At 35.7% G+C, this 21681-nt stretch overlaps 1 protein-coding gene across 3 annotated transcripts in view; it reads right to left on the reverse strand.

Moving 5' to 3' along the window:
• Positions 1-21681, reverse strand: part of NEDD4 (NEDD4 E3 ubiquitin protein ligase) — a 112910-nt gene that overhangs the window by 36687 nt on the left and 54542 nt on the right. For all 3 annotated transcript variants that reach the window (XM_019665343.1, XM_019665348.1, XM_019665358.1), the window contains one exon: positions 135-185. In XM_019665343.1, coding sequence (XP_019520888.1) covers positions 135-185 — 51 coding nt within the window. The remainder of the gene's footprint in view (positions 1-134; positions 186-21681) is intronic.

The following is a 21681-nucleotide window of genomic DNA, read 5'->3' on the forward strand; positions in this document are numbered from 1 at the left end:
GAAAATAATATATTCAAGAAATAATAGCAGTATATATTATAGAAGTCAAACATTTATATTAACTATGTTGTGTACTTTTAAATATTTATAAAATAAAAATAATCATAAAAAGTAAAATGAACATCTACACTAACCGGTAACGGATAAAGAGGAACATCCACTTGACCGAGGAAATCATCTCTTGTCTATAAGAGAAAAAGAAAAAAATAAGATTAGTAATATGCTCAATCATTTTAGAAAATTTTAATGAGCTATTGCCATCACTCACAAAAAAATGTAGAAGTTTTTTTTTGTTTAATCCTATACAATATCACTAGAAAATAAAAAGGAATATGGCATAACTTCTGGTAATTGCAGGATAGAGTATATTAGATTGATCCTTCTGTAGATAATAATTACATACTCTGAAAAAATATAAAGCTAACTACTTGAAAGCACCACAGTGACCAAAAGCAAGCAGAAACTGGAAGGGAGTCGATCTTGAAAAAAGGAACTATACTGGGTAGGATTCATATTTATATGGCTTTTCGCCTGGTAATACTCCACAGTTCATGTGTGAAGTGGTTGGGACTTAAACAGAAATCTGAAATCTTACTTGTTTGAGGCGTCAGAAGACCTAGTTTGAGGTTAACAGAATAACTGGAAAGTGAGGGGGACAATCCCTGAAGGGAGGAAGCCCCAAGAGTTCCTCCAAATCTATACACAAACTCTACCCAAATTCCTAGCTGAGTCTTAAACTGCAGATGTGAAAGGCAACACCTGGACGGCTGAAAGGACTGAGCATAGGTTTCAGTTGATGGTCACCTTAGGGGAGATAGCATTTGGAGTTCAGCTAAGTTAACAACTTGCTAGAACAAAAATCAGAACTCTTCAGGGAAATATAAAATTCATTATCTCCATCATGCACCACGCATAATGAGTGAATGTATGGAGAATCTCAGCAGTGAAACAGAAACTTTAAAATCAATCAAATGTATACTTTAGAACTGAAAAATATAATATTTGAATTAATCAATGGGTGGGCTTAACATATGATTGAAGATGACAGGAGAAAATGTATGTGAACTTGAAGCTACATCAATAGAAGTTATCCAATATGAAAAATAAAGAGCACTTACAAAAAAATACCAACTAATCTAATAAATATATGTGTAAGTGGAGTGCTAGAAAGAGAAGAGAGAGAAAACAGGGAAGAAAAATATTTAAAGAAAAAAGCAGTTATCTTCCCCAAATGTTAACAATGTACATAACCATAGCACAATGATTAAACCAGGGATACTATTACTTAATGTACAGATCTTACTCAAATTGTTCTAATTGTCCCACTTATTTTGATCCAGGATCCAGTTCAGTATCACACATTACATTTAGTAGTCATGTTTCCTTAGTTTCCTTTAACCTGGAAAGTACCTCAGTGTTTGTCTTTCACAATCTTACAGAATGTCCCTCAATTTGGGTTTGTCTAATGTTTCTTCATGGTTGAATTTAGGTTATACATTTCTGGGGCCAGAATACTACAGAAGTTATGCTTGTCCTTTTCTTAGTACATCATTATCAGGAAGAAATGAACAGTGGCATTTTACACATTGTGGACAGTTAAGGGCCACTAAATATTTGAGAAAAGTCATTTGAAAAACAGAGACCTAACCCAAAAGGCAAACAGAAAGAAGGGAGTTAGATGAATAAGAATCAAGTCAGACATAAGAGAAATACTTCAGAAAAACTATATTAATATTTTCAGAGATGAATCATCTGTCAACCAGACTTGGAGGCTATAAAGAAGCAGCAGTTAGGGAACAAGAAAGAGCTCTTGGAAATTAAAAATATAACTGAAATTAAAAGTTTAAGATAGAATTGAAAGGTGGAGTTAAAGAAGCTTCTCAGAAAGTAGAACTAAAAAACATTATTTGTAAAATTTCTAAAAGACTACAGGATTTCCAAAATAAGAAAACTACAGGATACATTTTAAAAGTCAACATCTAAATAATAGGCATTCCAGAAAGAAAAAGAGGACGGGAGGAAATTACCAAAGAACCATTTTAAGGAGCTTTCCTTGAACTCAAGGAAATAAATTTTGAGAGTAAAAGGTCGCACTGAGTAATAGGCAAAATGCATGAAAACAAGACCCACAGCAAGGCACATACGTAATTGTGACATGTCGTAATTGTGACATTTCAGAGCACCAGAGATAAAGTAATTCTAAACGTTTTGAAAGACACAAAACAGATCATACCCAAAACTGAAAGACACAAGACATAATACCTCTAAAACTGTGAGAAAAAAATATTTGCTGCATAGAATTCTATACCCAGCCAAACCATCTTTTTTAATAATGAGGGTAAAGACATTTTTAGACATTGGTGTTCTCAGGAAGGTAATGGAGGATGTACTTCACCAAAATGAGGGAGTACACCACAGTAAGGGCAGATGTAGAGGATTCAAAACAGGAGAGAAGCAAAGAGGATTCCCAGAATCATGGGGAAGGAAACTCTCAGAATAACAGTAGTGTAAGACCCACAGAACAACCAGTGCTTATTGAAGCACAAATATATGGCTAAAAGAGGGATGCTTCCAGAAGGATAGGAATAATTATATCTACCTAATATGATTTTGTGAGAATTAAATGAGATAATATATACAAAGTGCTTTGCATAATACTCAGCATACAGTAAGCATTCAATAAATGTTATCTACTATATTTGAAATGCTGGATTCTATAATGAATGCCCTGCTCCCTTTCCTCTGGACCAACCTGCAGAAATTTCAAACAGGCACATACAATAAAAGGAACATGGCTGAAGATGGAAGCCCAGCAAATTAGCTTACTTTAGGCCTTCCATATTCCAATTCCAGAACATAAGGTGACGATAATTCTTGAAATGGGTAAGTTAGCTGTTAATTATGCCTTCCAGGCTGTGCTATGGTATGTTTTTATTCCTGTATTTACTGTGAATAAGTGTTATATTCCAAAAATCTGATCTTTAAGAAGCTTTAAGCTAGGAAGTAAAATACAACAAAATTCAGTAAAATCTCAACCAAGATAACTGAGGAATAAAATATTTTGGTTAGTTGAATTACCTACTTAGGTTTAGTATTAACCAGATAAAAACATAAAACACATTTTTTTGGGATCAGTCTTATTGAATAATAGGCTTGCCCTTGGTAAACTGAATATAATGAACATCTATTTGTGCTTCAGAAAAATGGCTGTGATAAATTATCACTTGAGTAACACAGGTACAGAACAGGGTTTCTCAACTTGGATACTATTGACAATGTTAGCCAGATAATTCTTTTGTTGTGAGGGATGTCCCAAAATTTGAAGGATGTTTAGCAACATCTATGTACTCTTCCCATTACATGCCAGTAGCACTCCTCCTCCAGTTGTGACAAACAAAAATGTCTACTGGCATTGCCAATGTCTTCTGGGTAGCAAAATTGTCACTGGTTGAGAACCACTAGTAAAGAAGGTATAAAACAGAATGTCTCAACCAGTTAGCAAAAGACTCCCTTGCTGCCTTTATTTATTTTTATTTTATTTTATTTTATTTTCTTTAGCTGAGCCATCCTGCCACCTGTTGGCAGCTCAGTAGTAGCTCAACTTGGGCCGGGAATCGAACCAGCGACCCTGTTGCTCAGAGCTCGCACTCTTTGAGCAAGCTCTTAACCAACTGAGCCACTCGCCCGGCCCTCCCTTGCTACCTTTAAAAATAACAGCTTTATTGAGATATAATTCACATAGTATATAATTTACCCACTTCAAGTGTACAATCAATTTTAGAACATTTTCATGCCCCCAAAAGAAAATCTATACCTATTAGTATTTACCCCCCATTTACTCCTTCTTTCCTGAGCCCTATGCAACCATCAATCTACTTTTTGTCTCTATGGATTTGCCTATTCTGGACATTTCATATAAATGGAATCATATAATATGTATTCCTTTATAACTGGCTTCTTTTACTTACCATAATGTTTTCAAGGTTCATTCATGTTGCAGCAAGTATCAGTGCTTCATTTCTTTTTTTTAATTGCTGAATATTATACTACATGGATATACCACATTTTATTTATCCATTTATCTATTGATTGACTTTGAGGTTGTTTTCATTTATTACTATTATAAATAATGCTGCTATGAACATTTGCGTACAAGTTTTTGTGCCAACATATGTTTTCATTTTCCTTGAGTATATACTTAGGAGTGGAATTGCTGGGTCATATGGGAACCGTTTAATCTTTTGAGGAACTGCCAGACTGTTTTCCAAAGTGGCTGCACCAATTTACATTCCCACCAGGGCTGTACGAGTGTTTCAATTTCTCCATATTCTTGCCAATATTAATTACTACCTATCTTTTTGATACAGCCCTCCTACTGGGTGTTGAAATGGTATCTCATTGTGGCTTTGTTTGCATTTCCATAATGACCAATGATGTTAAATATCTTTTCATGTGCTTATTGTGCTCCTTATTTCTTAAAAACTCTTAACTTATAAATCTTCCCTAGAGATTCAGTCTCCATTGCAGAGGCAGTGCCTGGTTACTGTGGGGCAGAAAGAAAATATTTCATCCCATATATTGCTCCAGAGTCCCTGTCATTGATTGCATTTTGTGAACAAAAGCACAGAACAAGAAACATATGATGAAAACTTCCTTGTCTCAAGTAACTTTGGTATATAAAAATATATTTTAAAAATTCTTGCAACACATCTTCCTTACGTCTTCCTTCTTTGAAACAAGTGCTCTGAAATGCATATCTTAACTTCTATTTAAAATGAAATGATCCCAAGAACTATATTTCTCATATTAGAAGAATGAACAAATTTTCCAAACTAAAAATCAATACGCCTGGTCTGAGGATTTGGAGGATATGAAATTAGGATCTATCCTGGAAAGTCTGGGACATATGGTTGCTATAAATACGGACAATTAGAGGTTCTTTTTTCCATTTACAAAGAAACAGTGATAGTTTTAAATTCATTCCTATGAAAATAAGTCAGTCTGTGATGGTCATTAATGTTTCCCTAGCCAACCAATTGTTCCAAATTCTGAATATCAGGCATTTCTTTGCAAGAGTTATTTCCTATATTTTAACTGCATGCCACTTACTTCATAAAACAAATTTGCATTTGGCAAAATATAAGTAATTTAAGAATGCCTGAAAACCTACAAAAGAATTCAGAACAGCAGGTGATTTTAAACTGTAGTGGGCACAGTTTAGTTGGTAAATAAAACTATTTCTGATATTTTTAAAGATACGAATTTCAGTTTCTTACAACAATTTTTAGAACATGAAAAAAGAAAATAAATGCAAATTGCTGTTTTTTCAAAACTTCAATTAGAACTATAGATAGCTCTAAGTTAAGGAGGACAAACTGTTATTAATTTTGATAAGGCTGAAAAGTGAGTGGCTGAATGTTCTGCTTTAAGAGAACCCAAAAATCAAGATTTTAAAAACGTTAAGTTAAAGTGTCATAGCTTTGAAGAATACTTGGCTTTAAAAAGAGTTTCCATTAAATCTGAGTTACAAATAATTTCCCAGGGTAAATCTACAGTATAAAGCAAAATATTAAAGGAAGAATCACTTCCTCATTACTGGAGCCAAGCAACATAGCCCAAGTTTTCTGCTGCAACATCCAACTTTTAATTTTAGTCATGCTTTTTCATCAGTAAAAATGAATTTTATACATGAATGTTAAATACAGTATAGTTTCAGTTTTCAGACTTAGCTATTAGCACTTTTCTAATCACGATGATTTTAAAAAGTAATTTAAAACACAGGTTACACACACACACTGGGGTACAAAATTAAAAGGGAAAAAATAATTTCTAGCCGCCAGTTATCTAACTCCACCCATTGTCTTTCTAAAAGCCATTAGCAGTCATTTTTTTTGAGTTTTGATATCCCTTCAGATTTTTCTTTGACATATTGTCATGCAGCTTGCTTTTCCCCCCTTCAACAATATCTCTAGGACCTTGTCCAATATCAGTCCACATAGAGGTGCTTTACCTCTTTGATGGTGGATAGTATGCATTGCAAGAAATGCCAAAATTTATTTACCTTGTCCCCCCATCGATAGGTTGTTTCTAATCTTTTGCCATCACAAACAATGCCTCAATGGATAAACTTGTATTTATCATTTTGCATATATACCCAAGGTAATTTTTATTTTGTAAAGTAGTAAGGACTACAGGAGACTAATCTGAACTCATCTGAAATTTACCTTGTCCCCCCATCGATAGGTTGTTTCTAATCTTTTGCCATCACAAACAATGCCTCAATGGATAAACTTGTATTTATCATTTTGCATATATACCCAAGGTAATTTTTATTTTGTAAAGTAGTAAGGACTACAGGAGACTAATCTGAACTCATCTGAAATGGAAACCAATCTCAAGGACTGATTAGATGTTACAGAAGGAAATAGTGTCCTGAGTAAGCCAAAAAGCACATACAAGGTTTCAAAGACAAAATCAAGATCAAAGATTCAAGATCAAGAAGTTGGCATTTGAATTAATATTCTACTCAGTGCCAATAGCTACTGTCTTCACACAGCTGTATTCAAACTCCCTATGTGCAAATGTCATTTTTCTGAAGAAATCACTAATTCTAAAAAAAGTGAATTGGAGCAAGCAGTAAAAAAGCAACTGATTAAATTCACTGCTATAAAAATGTTCAAGCCATCGTTAATCATATTATTTAAATTAAGTCAAGACATACTTCAGAGATCTTAAAAGACTAAGTAGAGTTGAAAGCTCTGAAGCTGAGACTAAAAGTGAAATTTTCTGAAAACTTCTTTGTGTAAAGTAGAATTTAAACTCTCATTCTATTTATGAGTTAAGAGGTTAAACGTTTTCTTGATTAGAACATGTGAAAAGTCAATATTTTGATGGAGGATATTAGCACATATGAATCTTTGAGAAAAATAAGCAGAACTTATATGAATGGACTCATTTATAGCATTTTTAAAAATAAAGAACCATATATTTTCTGCTTCCAAAATTTTATAAATACTATTATTTTTAATGAACATCCTTCCTCTCAAACTCCATACTACATAGATTCATACTACATTCCAGACATTATAAATAGAAAAAAAAAGATTATGAAAACTACTCTAAATTTAACTTAACTATTTTCTAATGTATGCAAATCTTATTATTTCATTTGCATAACTTCTACCTTCCTACTTATATACAGACTCACTCTATACTATGACCTGCTTATTTTACACATTTTTTTTAGAAGTTCAAGATTTATTGATTCAATCTTTTCAGTATGTTGAGGGGAAAATGGTGTTAGCTAAATAAATAAACAGTATAATCTGATCTATGCTATAAAATCATAGTGCTATGGAAACCGGATGTGTTTGCTTAAAACAAACATTCAACATCCCAAGCTTGTGATTTGCTCAGCCAGCCAGCCCGTCTGGTAGATTTAACTATTAAGACACAAACTGTACTTGTTCTTTGACAAAAGCTTCATACTGCTTAAAAGTGTGGGTACATGTGTTCTACAGTTCTTAGCAACCTTCACATTTTAAAAGGGATATTTACTGAATAGATGGGGGTGGGGAGGGATTCAGGGTAAAACCTCTGCCTAAATCACTTTCAGTTTGAGAGGTCTCCTCTGAATTTCAGTTTTTGTGGCGGTCTCAACTTTACATAAGCATCACAAACTTGTGAAAACTGGCGATTTACCTCGACAAATTCCTCTATTTTTATACGCTTTAAAGTTAAGTTTATAATTTACTGTGAGGATTTTCAAATATAAACCATATTTTTAATATGCTACAGAGGAGAAGGACTCTGAAGCAGATGAGGAGTCATAAGAATCAGGTTGTGTTGTATCAGACATGAATAGGATTTGATCATTCTTTTCAAAATTAAAATTTAATACAGCCAACATACTTTTACAAGCAATTTGGATTGTATGCCCCTCAACTAGAGGACTGTAAGAGGTGAGAAGAAAGTTTTGCGTTTATTATAACTTTCCTTCCCCCTCAAAACATGGGAGGGGCTCATCTACTTTTCAAGTTTCTATCTCTAAACAAAGGAAAATGAAAAAAGGGTTAATGTAGAAAGTTATAATTTAACCAGAAAATACCCACAGCTCGGTAACTGATAAAAGGGATAAGGCTCTTCCTCTGAGAAAAATATTCATTCTTGATGGAAAATAAACAAACACAGAGATTCACTCTCCTGAGGGCCTCTTAATTATGATACTACTCTTTCCTTTTCTTTCTACTCCTCTCCTGTCCTCTCTTCTCCTCTCCTCCCTTCCACTCCCCTCCCTTCCCTTCTCTTTCCTTTCCTTTCTTTTCTTTTCTGGAATGTGTGCCAAGCTACCAGGAAAAGAAAAAGGTAAACTTTTGAAGAAATGGAAGCTAACATTCTCCAGGGAATTGTATCTGTCATCTGAATGAGAAACTAATTTAGCAGAGGGCTGCCACTGCTGAGAAAGAGTGACTTTCATTCTAAGAAACCAAAGAGCTGTGTAAAACCTCAGATACTTCATTTAAAAACAAGCAAGTGTGAGAGGATGAACTAAAATCATCACTTGAAAATGAATGGCCGGCCGGCCGAGTGGCTCAGTTGGTTAAGAGCTCGCTCAAGAGTGTGAGTTCTGAGCAACAGCGGTTTGATTCCTGGCCCCAGCTGAGCTGCCGCTGAGCTGCCAACAGGTGGCAGGATGGCTCAGCTAAAAACAAAAAAAAAGAAAGAAAATGAATGGACAAACAGAAGCTGTGGCAGCTGAGGAAGTAGTCTAGAGAGGCTCTGCTCCCAACCTAATCTAGAACTGCAAACTTAGGTTAGTCTGCTCAAGTGGTTTTCAACCCTCTGTGTGTTTCAGGATCACCTGGGGGGTTTTTCAAAGGCAGATCACTGGGCCTTACCCCCAGAATTCCCAGAATTCCTGATTCCGTAGGTTTGAAATGGGGCCTGAAAATTTGCAGTTCTTATAAGTTCTCAGGTGATATTCATGGATCTGATCCGGAAGTCACACTTGGAGAGCCATATTTCTATTCAATCCTTGGAGGCAACCATGATTGATAACAGTGGAAAATGAGTGAGCAGAGCATCTAAATTTATCAACTTGTATCCTGCCAGAGACCTGCCAAATGGACCTGGTCTCTTTAAGATCACACACAATGTAAATTAAGCGAGTTGAAGATAACACAGAACAGAATCCCTTTAAAAGAAGCAAAAAAAAAATCAGGTATCTATGTATTTGCTTTCCTTTCTAAGTTGTAAAAATAGAAACGTATAGTCTAACTATAGCAATCCTCTTTTCAAAACTTTTGCAGACTTGCTAGTCCATAAATATCATTTCCCAAGCGTGTTCTAAGGAATAATAGATTTGCTACATACTAAAAGAATTCAGAGGTGGTCACATAGTTGAGAAACATTTGGTTAAACAAAGTTCAAAAATTTATTTTCTGTTTAGGGACTTTACTAGTGTACATCATGACATTCTAAGAAATGTAGCATATGGCATTATACAAAAGTATTTGTAAATGGGATGGATTTTATATGAAGTATCGTACAGGCTGGTGTGAAACACATTTCAAAAATACTCGTCCAGAGGAAAAACTATAAATTCCTTAACATGGGATTTTGGCCCTCTACATTTGTTTTTCCAATCTACCTTACAGCCTTATCTATTAATATAAACCTCCCCAATAGAGTAGTACTATGCCTTTGCTCTCCAACTCACTTCTGCTTCCTGGAAAGTTTCTTTCTCTCTCTGCCTGTGTAAATCCTATCCACTTATGAGTCCCAGCTCACTGTCGTTTTAATGAAAATGTTCTTGATGAGACTAAATTGCTAATTTCTTCCTCTGTAATTCTACTGCACCTTATATCTTTTAACATCTGTGTTAGAGTTCTCTCCTAATCCAATGAGACTATAAATTCTGTGAGGTCAACAAATGTTAGTAATTGGCTTCTAGAGTCAGGTTCTGTACTGGGAGAATGTTCCTGCTATCACAGAATCTACAGTCCTGCATGGTTGACAAATATGCACATATAATTAAAGTGTGTGTAAAAACTGAAGGAAAGTACAGAATTCTATGCATGTATATAGGAGAAGGGTTAAGGAAAACTTTTATTCTTCATTATATCCCAATGTGCCTTGCCTTTATGGGTATCTAATATCTAGAGGTAAATTCTAAATTATTAAATAGTTTTTTTTAATTGCAATGGCCTGACTTACTAGAAAATTATATCTCTGTATCAGTTAGTCCCTCCTTAGTAAAAACTAGCTATTTAGACCTGAGGAAGTACTCTATGATATGGGGAGAACATACCAGAAAGAAAACAGTAATAGTTCTAGCATTATGAAACCAAATCAGCAATGTGACAGGAAATGTTGTAATAACAAAAGAAGATGGTTATCACATTTCCGTTGCCTATTCAGGCACTAGACTCAAGTCCTGCTTACCCATTTCAAGAGGGTCAGTATGTTGAATAGTGTTGGAGAAATAATGGAAAGCGTTCTAACCTGACTGCCTTCTTCAACCTGGACTTGAATTTAGCTCTCTGTCGTGACTTGGATAACCTTGTAATGACTGCGCTCCAGACTGGTTTATTGATTCCCTGACCATGTCTTCACTTGCTTTGACAATGGCTAATGTTCCTGCATCATTTACTGGCTTTCCTGCCCCAGAGGCTGAACCATATTTTCTTGAGTTGTGACAGGTTGTCTTCCTTAGGAAGGAGTGATGCGAGCTATTGTCCACACTTCTCCCGGGGCTTCCCCATCTGTTCCTGACCTTTTCTGCCCTGTAGTGACCATGAGCCACTCTCTCATCCTTGGCGAATGGAATCCACCTGGAATCTGCACATTGTTGGCAGCCTGACAGACTTTTGCACAAATCTCTATTATTCGAGTTGCATGAGTTACAACCCTGATATCCTATCGATACTACATACCAATTAAAAAAAAATACATGCATGAGGGGTGGAATCCACAGCTCACATAGACTTAGATTAAGATAAAACTACCCCGTTTATTAATTGAAGTATAATCTAAGAATGTTTGAACAATATTTAAAAGGAAGGTTAAAAATAATTCCTAAGTTTTGCCATATTGTTCAGGGCCTCGCAATAACTTGCACATAGTAGGAAGTCATTATCTGGCTCATGATTAGGTTAATTGCTAAATTAATCACTCCAGATTCCAGTTTAATCATCTTTAAAGGCAAATGAATCTGAAGTTTATAAACCACTGAACATTTCTTCCGTGTATTAAACAGCAGCATGTAGCATTAGAGGGTCTGGAGAACACTGCTGACAAATCAAAGTTTTCAGTCTACAGACTGTTTTAATGAGTGATCCTCCTACAAAGTCCCTTGATTTGTGGGCAAGCAGCCTTGGAACTACTACAACCATTTCAACTCTCCAATCCTTCTGTAATTCAATTCAAACTATTTTATATATGTTCTCTGTCTTTGTTTAGATTGCCCCATCAAAAGTTGGGACAATGTCTTCTATTCTTTTGTGTTTTACAACAAAAGGTATTCAAAAAGCAACATCTGCTTGTTGGAGTTTCAATAGTATTTTCCCTAATCATCAACAAATAGTATTAAGCACAAATGGTGTACAGTGACTGGCAAATACATTCAAAGATTTATTGTGAGCAAAATGAGCTCACTGGCAGAGGACCAGAAGGGACTATGCAAAAAGTACCTCTAAACAACAAACAAAATAATTAATTGATTCCCAAAGTGGTCTTTCCTCTTTCTTTTTCTTAAATTTATTTTTTCTCGTCTTTTTTTAAACTTTGGTGCAAGACTACTTATGTAGTGATAGAATGAAATGTTTTCTCTGACAATTTTTACTTTTTTACATGAATAATCTTTTCTGTCTCAGGTTTAAAAAAATTTTTCAGAAATAAAAACTGATTATCCTTATAATTTTATTACCTGATTATCTGATCAAATACAAGTTTAGCTGATCTAGAAACAGTTTTTAAAGTTTCTCCCAGGGTTGAAGACTCATAATTTTTATTGAAGAATATAATGCACCAATGAAAATAGGAAAAAAAAAGGGAAGGGGGATGTGGGTTAAGAAAATAAGAACTCAAAGGGTTCCTTTAAAGCCAAATTTTTCTTGCTTCAACAGCAAGACAGGTACCAGTGGAGGAAAATAAGGCCATTGGATATGGCTCCACTCCTTCCGCCATCACAGCTACCAAGAACTGTAGGTTTAGGCGCCTTCCCCAATACACTTGGAGCATTCATTGTCAAAGTTACAGGGGTATTAATGCTTTGTGGTTCAAATGTAATGTTCTAGACCAGCGGTTCTCAACCTGTGGGTCGCGACCCCTTTGGGGGTCGACGACTCTTTCACAGGGGTCGCCAGGTACTCGTATGTGGGCATATCTGCATGTGGCCTGGAGACGGATAGAGGAGCTGTGTCTCGGTTCCTAAGACCATCGAAAATATGTGTTTTCCGATGCTCTTAGGCAACCCCTGTGAAAGGTTGAGAACCACTGTTCTAGAGGAACCCTATCCAGTAGAACTTTAGATAACAGTGGGATATTTTACATATGTGCTGTCCAATGCAGTAATCGCATGTGGCTACTGAGCAATGGAAATGTGTCTAATGCAAATGAGGGTCAGAATTTTAAATATGATTTAATTTAAAATCATTAAAATCTCAATAGCCACGTGGTTACTGGCCACTCACTGTACTGGACAGGTGGAGTTCTAGAACAGATTTTGGTAAAACAGTACTTTCTGGTTTCAAGATTTTATGTTTAGTTCTTGCCCTGGGATTCAGACAGGTCCTCCAAGCTGACTGATTTGCCCAGGCTACTGTATTCAGAATTATGACTTGATTTTTTTTTTTAAACTAGGTTGGCTCATCGTACCTAAGGAAAGGTTGAGTTAAACTTTTTTAAGGATACTCCTGAGAAAGTAGTCACCCAAGAGAAGAAAAAAAGGAGAGAAGATGAAGGACATGATTGCCAAAATGTTGATAATTGTTGAAACGGGGGCTCATTAGGGGCATACATGGGGGCGCAATGCATTAATCTTTCTACTTTTGTGTGTTTGAAATTTTCCATAATAAAAGGTTTTAAAATGTTTGTAAAAGAGATAGGTAGTTTATAATGATTTAGGTAGTTTGCAATAGTTAGTGAAGAAAACTAAGACTGAAATTCATAAATAGTGCTATAGGAGGTAGATACTCGTATAGAGTATATATTATCTGATCAATAAAAATAATAAGAAAAAAACAAAGTATTTATAAATGATGGATCACAAGTTAGAAGAATAGAAAAAATATTTGAAAGATAAACTGGCTCTCTAGTAATAATATATTGGGTTGTCGGAAAAGGCATGACGTATTTTTTCTGTTTTTCGTTGCAAAAATGCGTCGTGACTTTTCTGACAACCCAATACTTCAAGAATAATCTCTGAATTTAGCTTTCACTCAACAGTGATAATAAGAAAGGACTTGATCTGGACTATCTGTTCCACAGAGTGTAAAAGTCAATCATCAGATTGTAGTCAGCTCAGGTGGAAATTTTCCTTTAGTCAACTCATTTTTTCTTTCTTTCTGATGGTATTTTTACTAGAATCACCTTCCCCTAGCAGCTTTATCTTATAGAGTCCTCCTACTGTGGGGTAGGATGAAAGTCCTCTTGCTTAGAGATGTCATAGAAGTGTTTTATATAACAGAGCTGAGTTTGGGCCCAAATATAACATTTACTAGATTTATGATATTGAGTAAGTCACTTTAACTTTTCTGAGCTTGTTTCTTTATTTCTAATATGGAGATAATCTCAGAGAGCTTTCTGATGTGGTATACAATATGATATATTAACTGATTTAAAGTTTTACAGATACATATATAGGGTTAAGAGTTTAAAAACCAAAATATCAGGATTTTCTCCAAGTTTAAAAAAAACTTGAGGGTTTAAGTTCTAGTGACAGTGAGCATCCATATTACACTCCATCAGAGGGCCATTATGGTCTCTTCTTCTTGTCCTACACCCAAACCCAATTTTAATAGGTCTAGTCTCTTTCTCAGAGTGATAGGCATGCATATTTACATTTAAATGTATTGCCAAGAAGGTTGGGAAATACGTTAAGAAAATCATATAGTCTATTACAAAGAATGTTTACTTTAGTCTTTCTAGTAGTATCTTCATTTCTAGAATATACACAATGTATTTCAGACAATAGGTATGAAAATCAGTTCCCTTGCTTACTGTAAATTAATTAAATTATCATCAGACCTTAAGAATTTGGTAACTAGGGCCGGCCAAGTGGCTCAGTTGGTTAAGAGCTCGCTCAAGAGTTTGAGCTATGAACAACAGTGGTTCGAGTCCTGGCCCGAGCTGAGCAGCCGCTGAGCTGCCAACAGGTGGCAGGATGGCTCAGCTTAAAAAAAAAAAGAATTTGGTAAGTAAATATTCCTTTTAAGGCATGTTTTATCTGAATTAATGGAGTTTCAGAACTTATAGAACGAAATAACCTTCATCCTTAGTATATCACTAACCACAGCTATAAAACACAAGTAGGCAATCATTGGACAAACGGACCTCCGGGAAAGCCTACAGACATTAGTTACAGGTCTCCCAACAATGAAGCCTACCAGTTGAAAAGCCCCTACAATTACAGAGTCACTTCATAGTTACTGTCAAATATAAGCAGACAGCAAAGTTCACCAGATTCCTGGAGAAAATTTCCAGTAACAAGAAACGAACAACAATAACAATAAAGTAACTCACAGGAACCAAAGACAATGTAGGACCCACAATAAAACTTAAAAAGCAAACCCAAAAACCCTGAAGTAAAATATTGTCAGAGAATTAAGAGATTGTACTTATAAAATAAAAATAGGAAATCATTAGAAAACAAGATGCAACTTAGAAAATAAAATAATCAAAAATTTAAAATTAAAGAGAACTGGACATTTGGGGGAAATCATCCAGAAAATAGGATAAAGAAGGCAAAGAGAAAACAGGAGAAAATAGTAAATTATACGATCAATCCAAGGGGAGAAAACTTTAGCTAACAGGAATTCTAAGAGAACACAGAGAAAAAGGCAAAAAGGAAATCTTCAAAGAAATAACAACTGATTTTAAAAATAGGCACATGTGCTATCTTGATAACAATTAAAATTGGTTAAAAATTACATATGAAATCACATATCCCAGAGCTTAGGTGCTCCCCTGCCTGAAGTAGGTATATATGGATATTATTATGTATTAGACCGTATTGTACTCTGGTTGTTTGTTTTAATGGCTTATGCTGTCCTCTCCTCTAAATTATAAACTCTGCAATGCCAGGAATAATACTTGCCACGTACAGCAGACACATATCCTATTTCTGATAAATACTTGTTAAACTCATTTGCTTTGAAGATGACTTGAGTTTCCATTAAACTCTGTGACTCTTTCAGAGGGTTCAGTGTTTCAGCCTTGGTACAAAAGGTAAAGGTCATTCTTAGCTAAAACAGTTACTTGAAACTCCAGAAACAACTCTGAGAATCCAGCTTTCATATCAAGTCTGAAATGAAGTCTTTTTATTAAACAATGACAAATTTAAAGCTAGTCAAGTAGCCTTTGTTTAAATACCCTTAATAGTTTTGACCCATTTAATCTTTTTTTTTAGAAAACTTGATCTGAGCCACTATCCAGACACTTAGTTCTACAGTACCAGTTAGTGGAATATGTAGGCTATGAATCAGACTCCACTGTGGAAACTAATCCTTGAGTCACAATCATAATATTCCATTGGCATCCAACCCAGGGGACAACGTATTCATTTAAGAGTGCCACTCTTTCATGCAAAGGATGAAGCATCAAGTAGCTCCCACTCATCATTACAGTCATCACTTAAATATCCTAGTTTGGTTATCTGTTTGTGCAGCGCCGTCTGGTCACCGTCATCCGTCAGGATTCTACAATCATCTCAACTCCATTCTAAAGGGTCCCTTGGCTTCATTCAATAATTTAATCAATACTTATTGAGTATCTATTTTGAGCTAGGCACATTTCCAGGTCTTGGCGATACAGCAAATAAGAGAAAAAGTCCCTGATTTAGGGAATTACATTCTAGTAAATTAGAGCCCAGAAAAGGTTACCTATTTGCTTAATCCCTTTTCTAGAATTCTTCTCTGATCAATTCCAGGAAATACGTATTTGCCTGCCTGCTTGCTTGCTTATCTATTTCTATCTCCCCATCTTTAACTTTTTTCTTGCTATGCTTCCTTCTTCTCATTTCTTATCTGAAATGTTAAATGTCATATGAGGCTCCCTGACAGTAGGCTAAGTCATCGGCAGTCACGAAGACTGAAAACCCAGCCATCAGTAAGATTTCTTAAACCGCTCACACGGAAGAACAGTTCCTAAGACTTTCACATACTGATTTTTACTCGAGAAATAATACATGATTTTAAGAAGCACTAATGTTATATATAAAGGATTTTTAAACTTTCTTCTTACAGAGCTATCAAAAGGACAGTTAGTTCATAACTAAGCATTCATTATATATGGTGTTTCAATTCATTACATAAGCCAATATATGACTTACGCATTCTTAGTGGTACCCTACCTGGCACTGCTGGAGGAAAGTATATTCAAAAGATTGAAAATGTTTACAAAGAGGAAGATGGACGATATGGCTTGAATAAGCCAGAATAATGAAGAAAAATATAACATTTCAATTGTTATTTTTCAAATCTTATGGTGAGGGCAAAAAATTAATATAGGCAACAATTTAAAAAACAACCTAAACCAGAACAACAGCCATAATGAATTCAAGAACGTTCTTTAAGTAGAACTGCATGCCTTTGTAGACCGATATTTTAAAATTCTTAAATGAAACTAAAATGTAATCCTGGAAAATGTAATAGTCAGAATTTTGGAGGAGTCATACTAAAGTTCTTTTATGAGGTAGGTAGGCAACCTCTCCTATACTACATGGTCTCAGTCAATAACTAGTTTAAATGTCTAAATGGATTTAAAACTCTCTGCAAATTATTTGGCCCTGGCCACTGTATACCTTTGGCTCTGCTTTATGTAAAAGCTGGAGAGGGAGTCAGTGGATACTTCAACTATGAACTTGTTATTGTTCTCATAAAAGAATGGTCTTAGCCTTGCTTCTCAATATGTGTTTGGGGAAACAGTAGCACTGACAGGACCTGGGAACTTGTTAGAAAGACAGAACACTCAGGTCCCACCGCAGACGGACTGAACCAGAATCTGCATTTAACAACTGACAACTTACTAAGTCATTTCTTAAAGCATTACAAGGCAATACCTACCAACAAAAATGTGAGAGAAAACGAAAAGGAAAAAAAAAAAAGGGAAGTAGTCCAGGATAATATTATTTTAGCTATATCATAAAATGTTCTACTCTCATTTTTTGGAAGGGTGACAAAAGATAAAAATTCTGTTAAAATTATTTCTTTATTTAATGAATAACTGAGTTTAAAGACATTGTATGCTGCATTACCAATATCCTTGATGTAAATTTTGCTTGGTACTTGTTTTTCTTTTAAGGTAAAGCACAAAATGTTTCACAGTGTTATGCTTTAGCAATACATCTAAGTCAACAGAATGCCTGTTCTTCGCGCCCTTTACCCCACCCCACACAGATACCCTAGAGCCTAAACAGAGATGTCATGGATTCTCTTGGTCAAGGTATTCTTTATTTGACTTGCCTGTGAATTGAGCAACAAGGTACACAGACATGCTAGCTGCTTGCCCTTCCAAGGTCTCAGATCTGCTCTAGTTACATCTAAGCAGTTTAGTTAAATCTCAGTGAAGGTGAAATTGCTTTTCAACAACTGCCCCCATGTTGAGAGCCTTCCCCAAAATACCTCACTGAGTGGGGAAAGATGTGTTCACCTCTTGTTCTGAGAGGTGTTTTTATATCTCTCTGAGTGTCCGTCTTCATCTTACCGTGGTCTTCCAATCTCACACACGGGCAAACAAAGGTTGCTGAATCACACACTTGAACAATACTTCAGGTATTTCCTGGGTATGCTGACAACATCATTGGCTCCCTTTCTCAGCACTCATTTGCCCCTTCTGCTAACCACCTTCCTGACCTCAACACATTGGCTGGCCACACCCCCAGATTCTGCCAAGCCCCTTCTGCCTAAATAGGCTCCTGGTCCTGGCTGCTCCTGGTCTATCTTGTTCCACTATCTTGTCACCTATTAATGTAAAGGGAGAGCGGGTTTAGAAGGAAGAGTGAGGCCTGAACTAGTATACAGTGGGCTCCATCTCCTGAAAGAAACCAGTGACAGAAAGATAGAGGGGCCTATTCTCCAAGTAGTTTCTAGGAGTAGGCGTTAAACCCTGACTTGTTTTTTGCATGAAAGGTCTTTTTTGTTGTTTTGTCTTATTTTGGGTGGTAGGGAGGAGACTGAGAAAGGGTAATGCTGTTCAGAATGAGTTGTAATTATTCATAGTCAATCTCAAGCTTTCAATTCTAATTGTGTTTCCTTCATTTCTTATTGCTGAATCTCCATGTTGGTTCTCACTATGTGTACTCACTTATTCTATAGTTCTCAGGTGAAAGAACAGAGGTACAGCCTTTGTTCCCCCAGAAAACAGACTGCAATGTTCTTGTAGACAGAATCCGTTTCATGCATCTTTTGTCCACCTAATACTGTCTTCTATATAGCAGCCACTAAATATATACCTTGCCTACACTATCTCACGCCTATGTTATGACGTTTAGCAAGCAATTGATGCTTGCTGTTTTGCTTCCTTCCCTGTTTCATTTCTACTTTAACCAGGCTTTTACACTATCCTCCTGAAAATTACTCTTGCTGAAATCACCAAAGACCTCCTAACTGCCACATTCAATGATACATAAATCTGTGGCATTGTATGCTGCCCCCTGGAGTTTTCCCTTCCCTTGACTTCCATGCCTCCATGCCTTCCTAGCCTCTCTGCCCCTCCAGTGGCTTTTTCTGAGTCTACTCTTTATCTCTTCTTCCACTATCTCTCCCCAAAGTTGGTGGTCCCAGAATTCTGATTTATTCCCACTCCACCCACCACCTGTCTCACTTTCATGCTTTTCAGTTTATCTTTACCTAAAGCTTCAACTATGCCCATAACCTCCAAGCTACATGTCCAGCTCTCATTTCTCTCCTGAGCCCTGGTCCTATATCTTCAACTGCCTTACTTGACAGCAGTCTTACCAGGGCAGTCTGTCAGTACACAAAATTAACAAGACATGATTTCTCCTTCACTCTCCCAATCTGGCCCCTTCTACTGAATTCCCTATCTTAGTTCATGACATCACCATTCTCCCAGTAATCTAAGTCAAGAAAACTCAGATACATTTATAATTCATGGTGTCATAAAAAAATCATCTAGAAACATAAAAATGAGCACATTCTACTCTTAAATAAAGACTTCCATTGCCTATTGTCCATTAGCAAAAGACACATTGCTTTCTCTTCAGCATGAGGGACCACATCCAGCGGGACTCCAACCCACTTCTAGTTCATCATCTCCTCCCACATCCCTGGACTCCCTAAGCTTGAGCCACACTGAACCATTCAGTGTGAATCTTTCACACAACCAGGCTTGCATGTGCAGCTGCTTCTGCCTAGAGCAATGATTCTCAACAGGGGTCAATTTTGCCCCTATGGGATATCTGGCAATGTCTGGAGACATTTTTTGATTGTCAAGACTGCGGGAGAAGGTGGTATTGGCATCCAACGGGGGAGGTCAGAGATGCTGCTAAACAGGTCAGCCCCCATATAACAAAAAGAATATAACCCTAAAAGACAGTAGTGCTGAGATTGCCAATCACTGTCCTGGAATATCCTCCTTGATTTCTCTGCCTGGTGAACTCCAACTTACCTACCAAGGCTCAGCTCAATGTCACTTCCTCTGTGAAACCTTCCTCTCCCCACCAGGTGCTCTTCTCCAGATACATATTGTTGTACCTTTCTCATACACACCTCTATTTTAGCACATCACACGTTAGACTGAAAATTTGTTTTTGTTTACCAGTGTGTCTCTATTACTAGAATGGGAGTTCCCCTAAGCAGAGACTGCACTTTATTATCTTTTATTCCCAGTGTGTGGGTCATATAATAGGACTGGCAAATAATAGGGACTCAAATGTGTGCTAGATGAATGAATTAAAGGTGACACATCTACAGAGAAATACAAAGTGTTTATGAAGCAAATAATTCAAATCCCTGAACCACTCTGAAAATATTATAGTTCCTCAGTTCTAAGAACTATACATACAAACATACATTTCTCACTAAACTTCCAAAACTGATCATTAACATTACTGCATCACAGTTTGAGAGTCAATATTTACAAAATATAATGGTTTTTATATGAAAGATTAAGCGTTCTTCAAAATAAATTTAACCAAGTGTCTCAAAATATGCTACTAGTTAATAAAATAAGGACTGAGAAAAAAAATTGAGCACAAAAGTAAATATATATTTAAGACATTTATTTTAGGAAGAACTAAATAAATTACTGCAATGTATAATCTTGATATTAATGTTAAAGGCTTTTGAAATAATTGAGACATAGTTTTTAAAAGTTCTGCTATACTAAGCTTAAGCAATTTACCTACCCAGGATTAAGTAACAGAAAATGAACAAAAACTTTTATAACAAAAAGAAAAAGAAAAAATGTAAAGCCAAACTTTCTGATAAAAACATGCATATACAGGAAGAATAGAAGACACGTACAAGCTTAAGCAAAATGCTAAGGTATTTGAAATAACAGGGTAATGAAATCTCTAAGCATCCTAACAATATAATATTTAGGAAACAACAGGGAAAAATAAAATAATAATAAAACTATTACACAGATTTTAGAAATACGAGTAGTAATTTTTGTAACCAGATAAAAACTACCTTAGCTCCTTAATCTACTTCTTGATCGAGCTGAGAAACTATTACACACAATGTTAAAACATCAAATATCTATTATCAGGTCAAAAGTCATAATGCAACCATTACAAAAGTAATACTATATTTCAAAAAGTATATATAATAAACACATATGTCAGTTATCGCTATGTTCTTTGATAGCAAATAAATAAAATAAGTACTATCAAGCAGAGTACAAGGTCCCATCTTCACTCTCAGTTGTAAACATAGAACAGAGCCCTGTGGCAGATACAGGTAAAAGTCCTCACTGGATTTAAAATATTAGCCATTAATGAGCTGTTGATAGAAACTGGATACTATGCTGCTGGAGACTGGTAGCTAAACACATAAGAAAAGAATCTGTAGTCCTCTCAGTGCTTCAGAAACAAGGGTCCCTGACCAAAGCAGTGATTTAATTTCACGGCTGCTTGGTACAGATAGCTGACATTACTAAATGCTACTCTAATATCAACTTGTTAAATGTGAATCCAGACTCAGCATATCAGAATACTAACCCAGACTAACTGGAGTCATGGGAAATATTTTGGGAGCTGTTTATTTATAAATGAGTTACAATATACCACTATAATTAGATTAATATATAATTATTGATAAACACAAGATTATTTCTAAAACCCCATTATTGTTGCCACTGCTGTGTTTAGGAAAAAACAACATTAGCATTTTCCTCTTAAAACAAGCCCTTGATTTACCATTAATCATTTAGATCTATTTAGATCTAGTATATGTTGAATTTAATGGTCACTATAGTGTTTATAATACTTTTATAGGGTTG

The sequence above is a fragment of the Hipposideros armiger genome, unplaced genomic scaffold (assembly GCF_001890085.2).
Source record: "Hipposideros armiger isolate ML-2016 unplaced genomic scaffold, ASM189008v1 scaffold_12, whole genome shotgun sequence".
Lineage (NCBI taxonomy): Eukaryota > Metazoa > Chordata > Mammalia > Chiroptera > Hipposideridae > Hipposideros > Hipposideros armiger.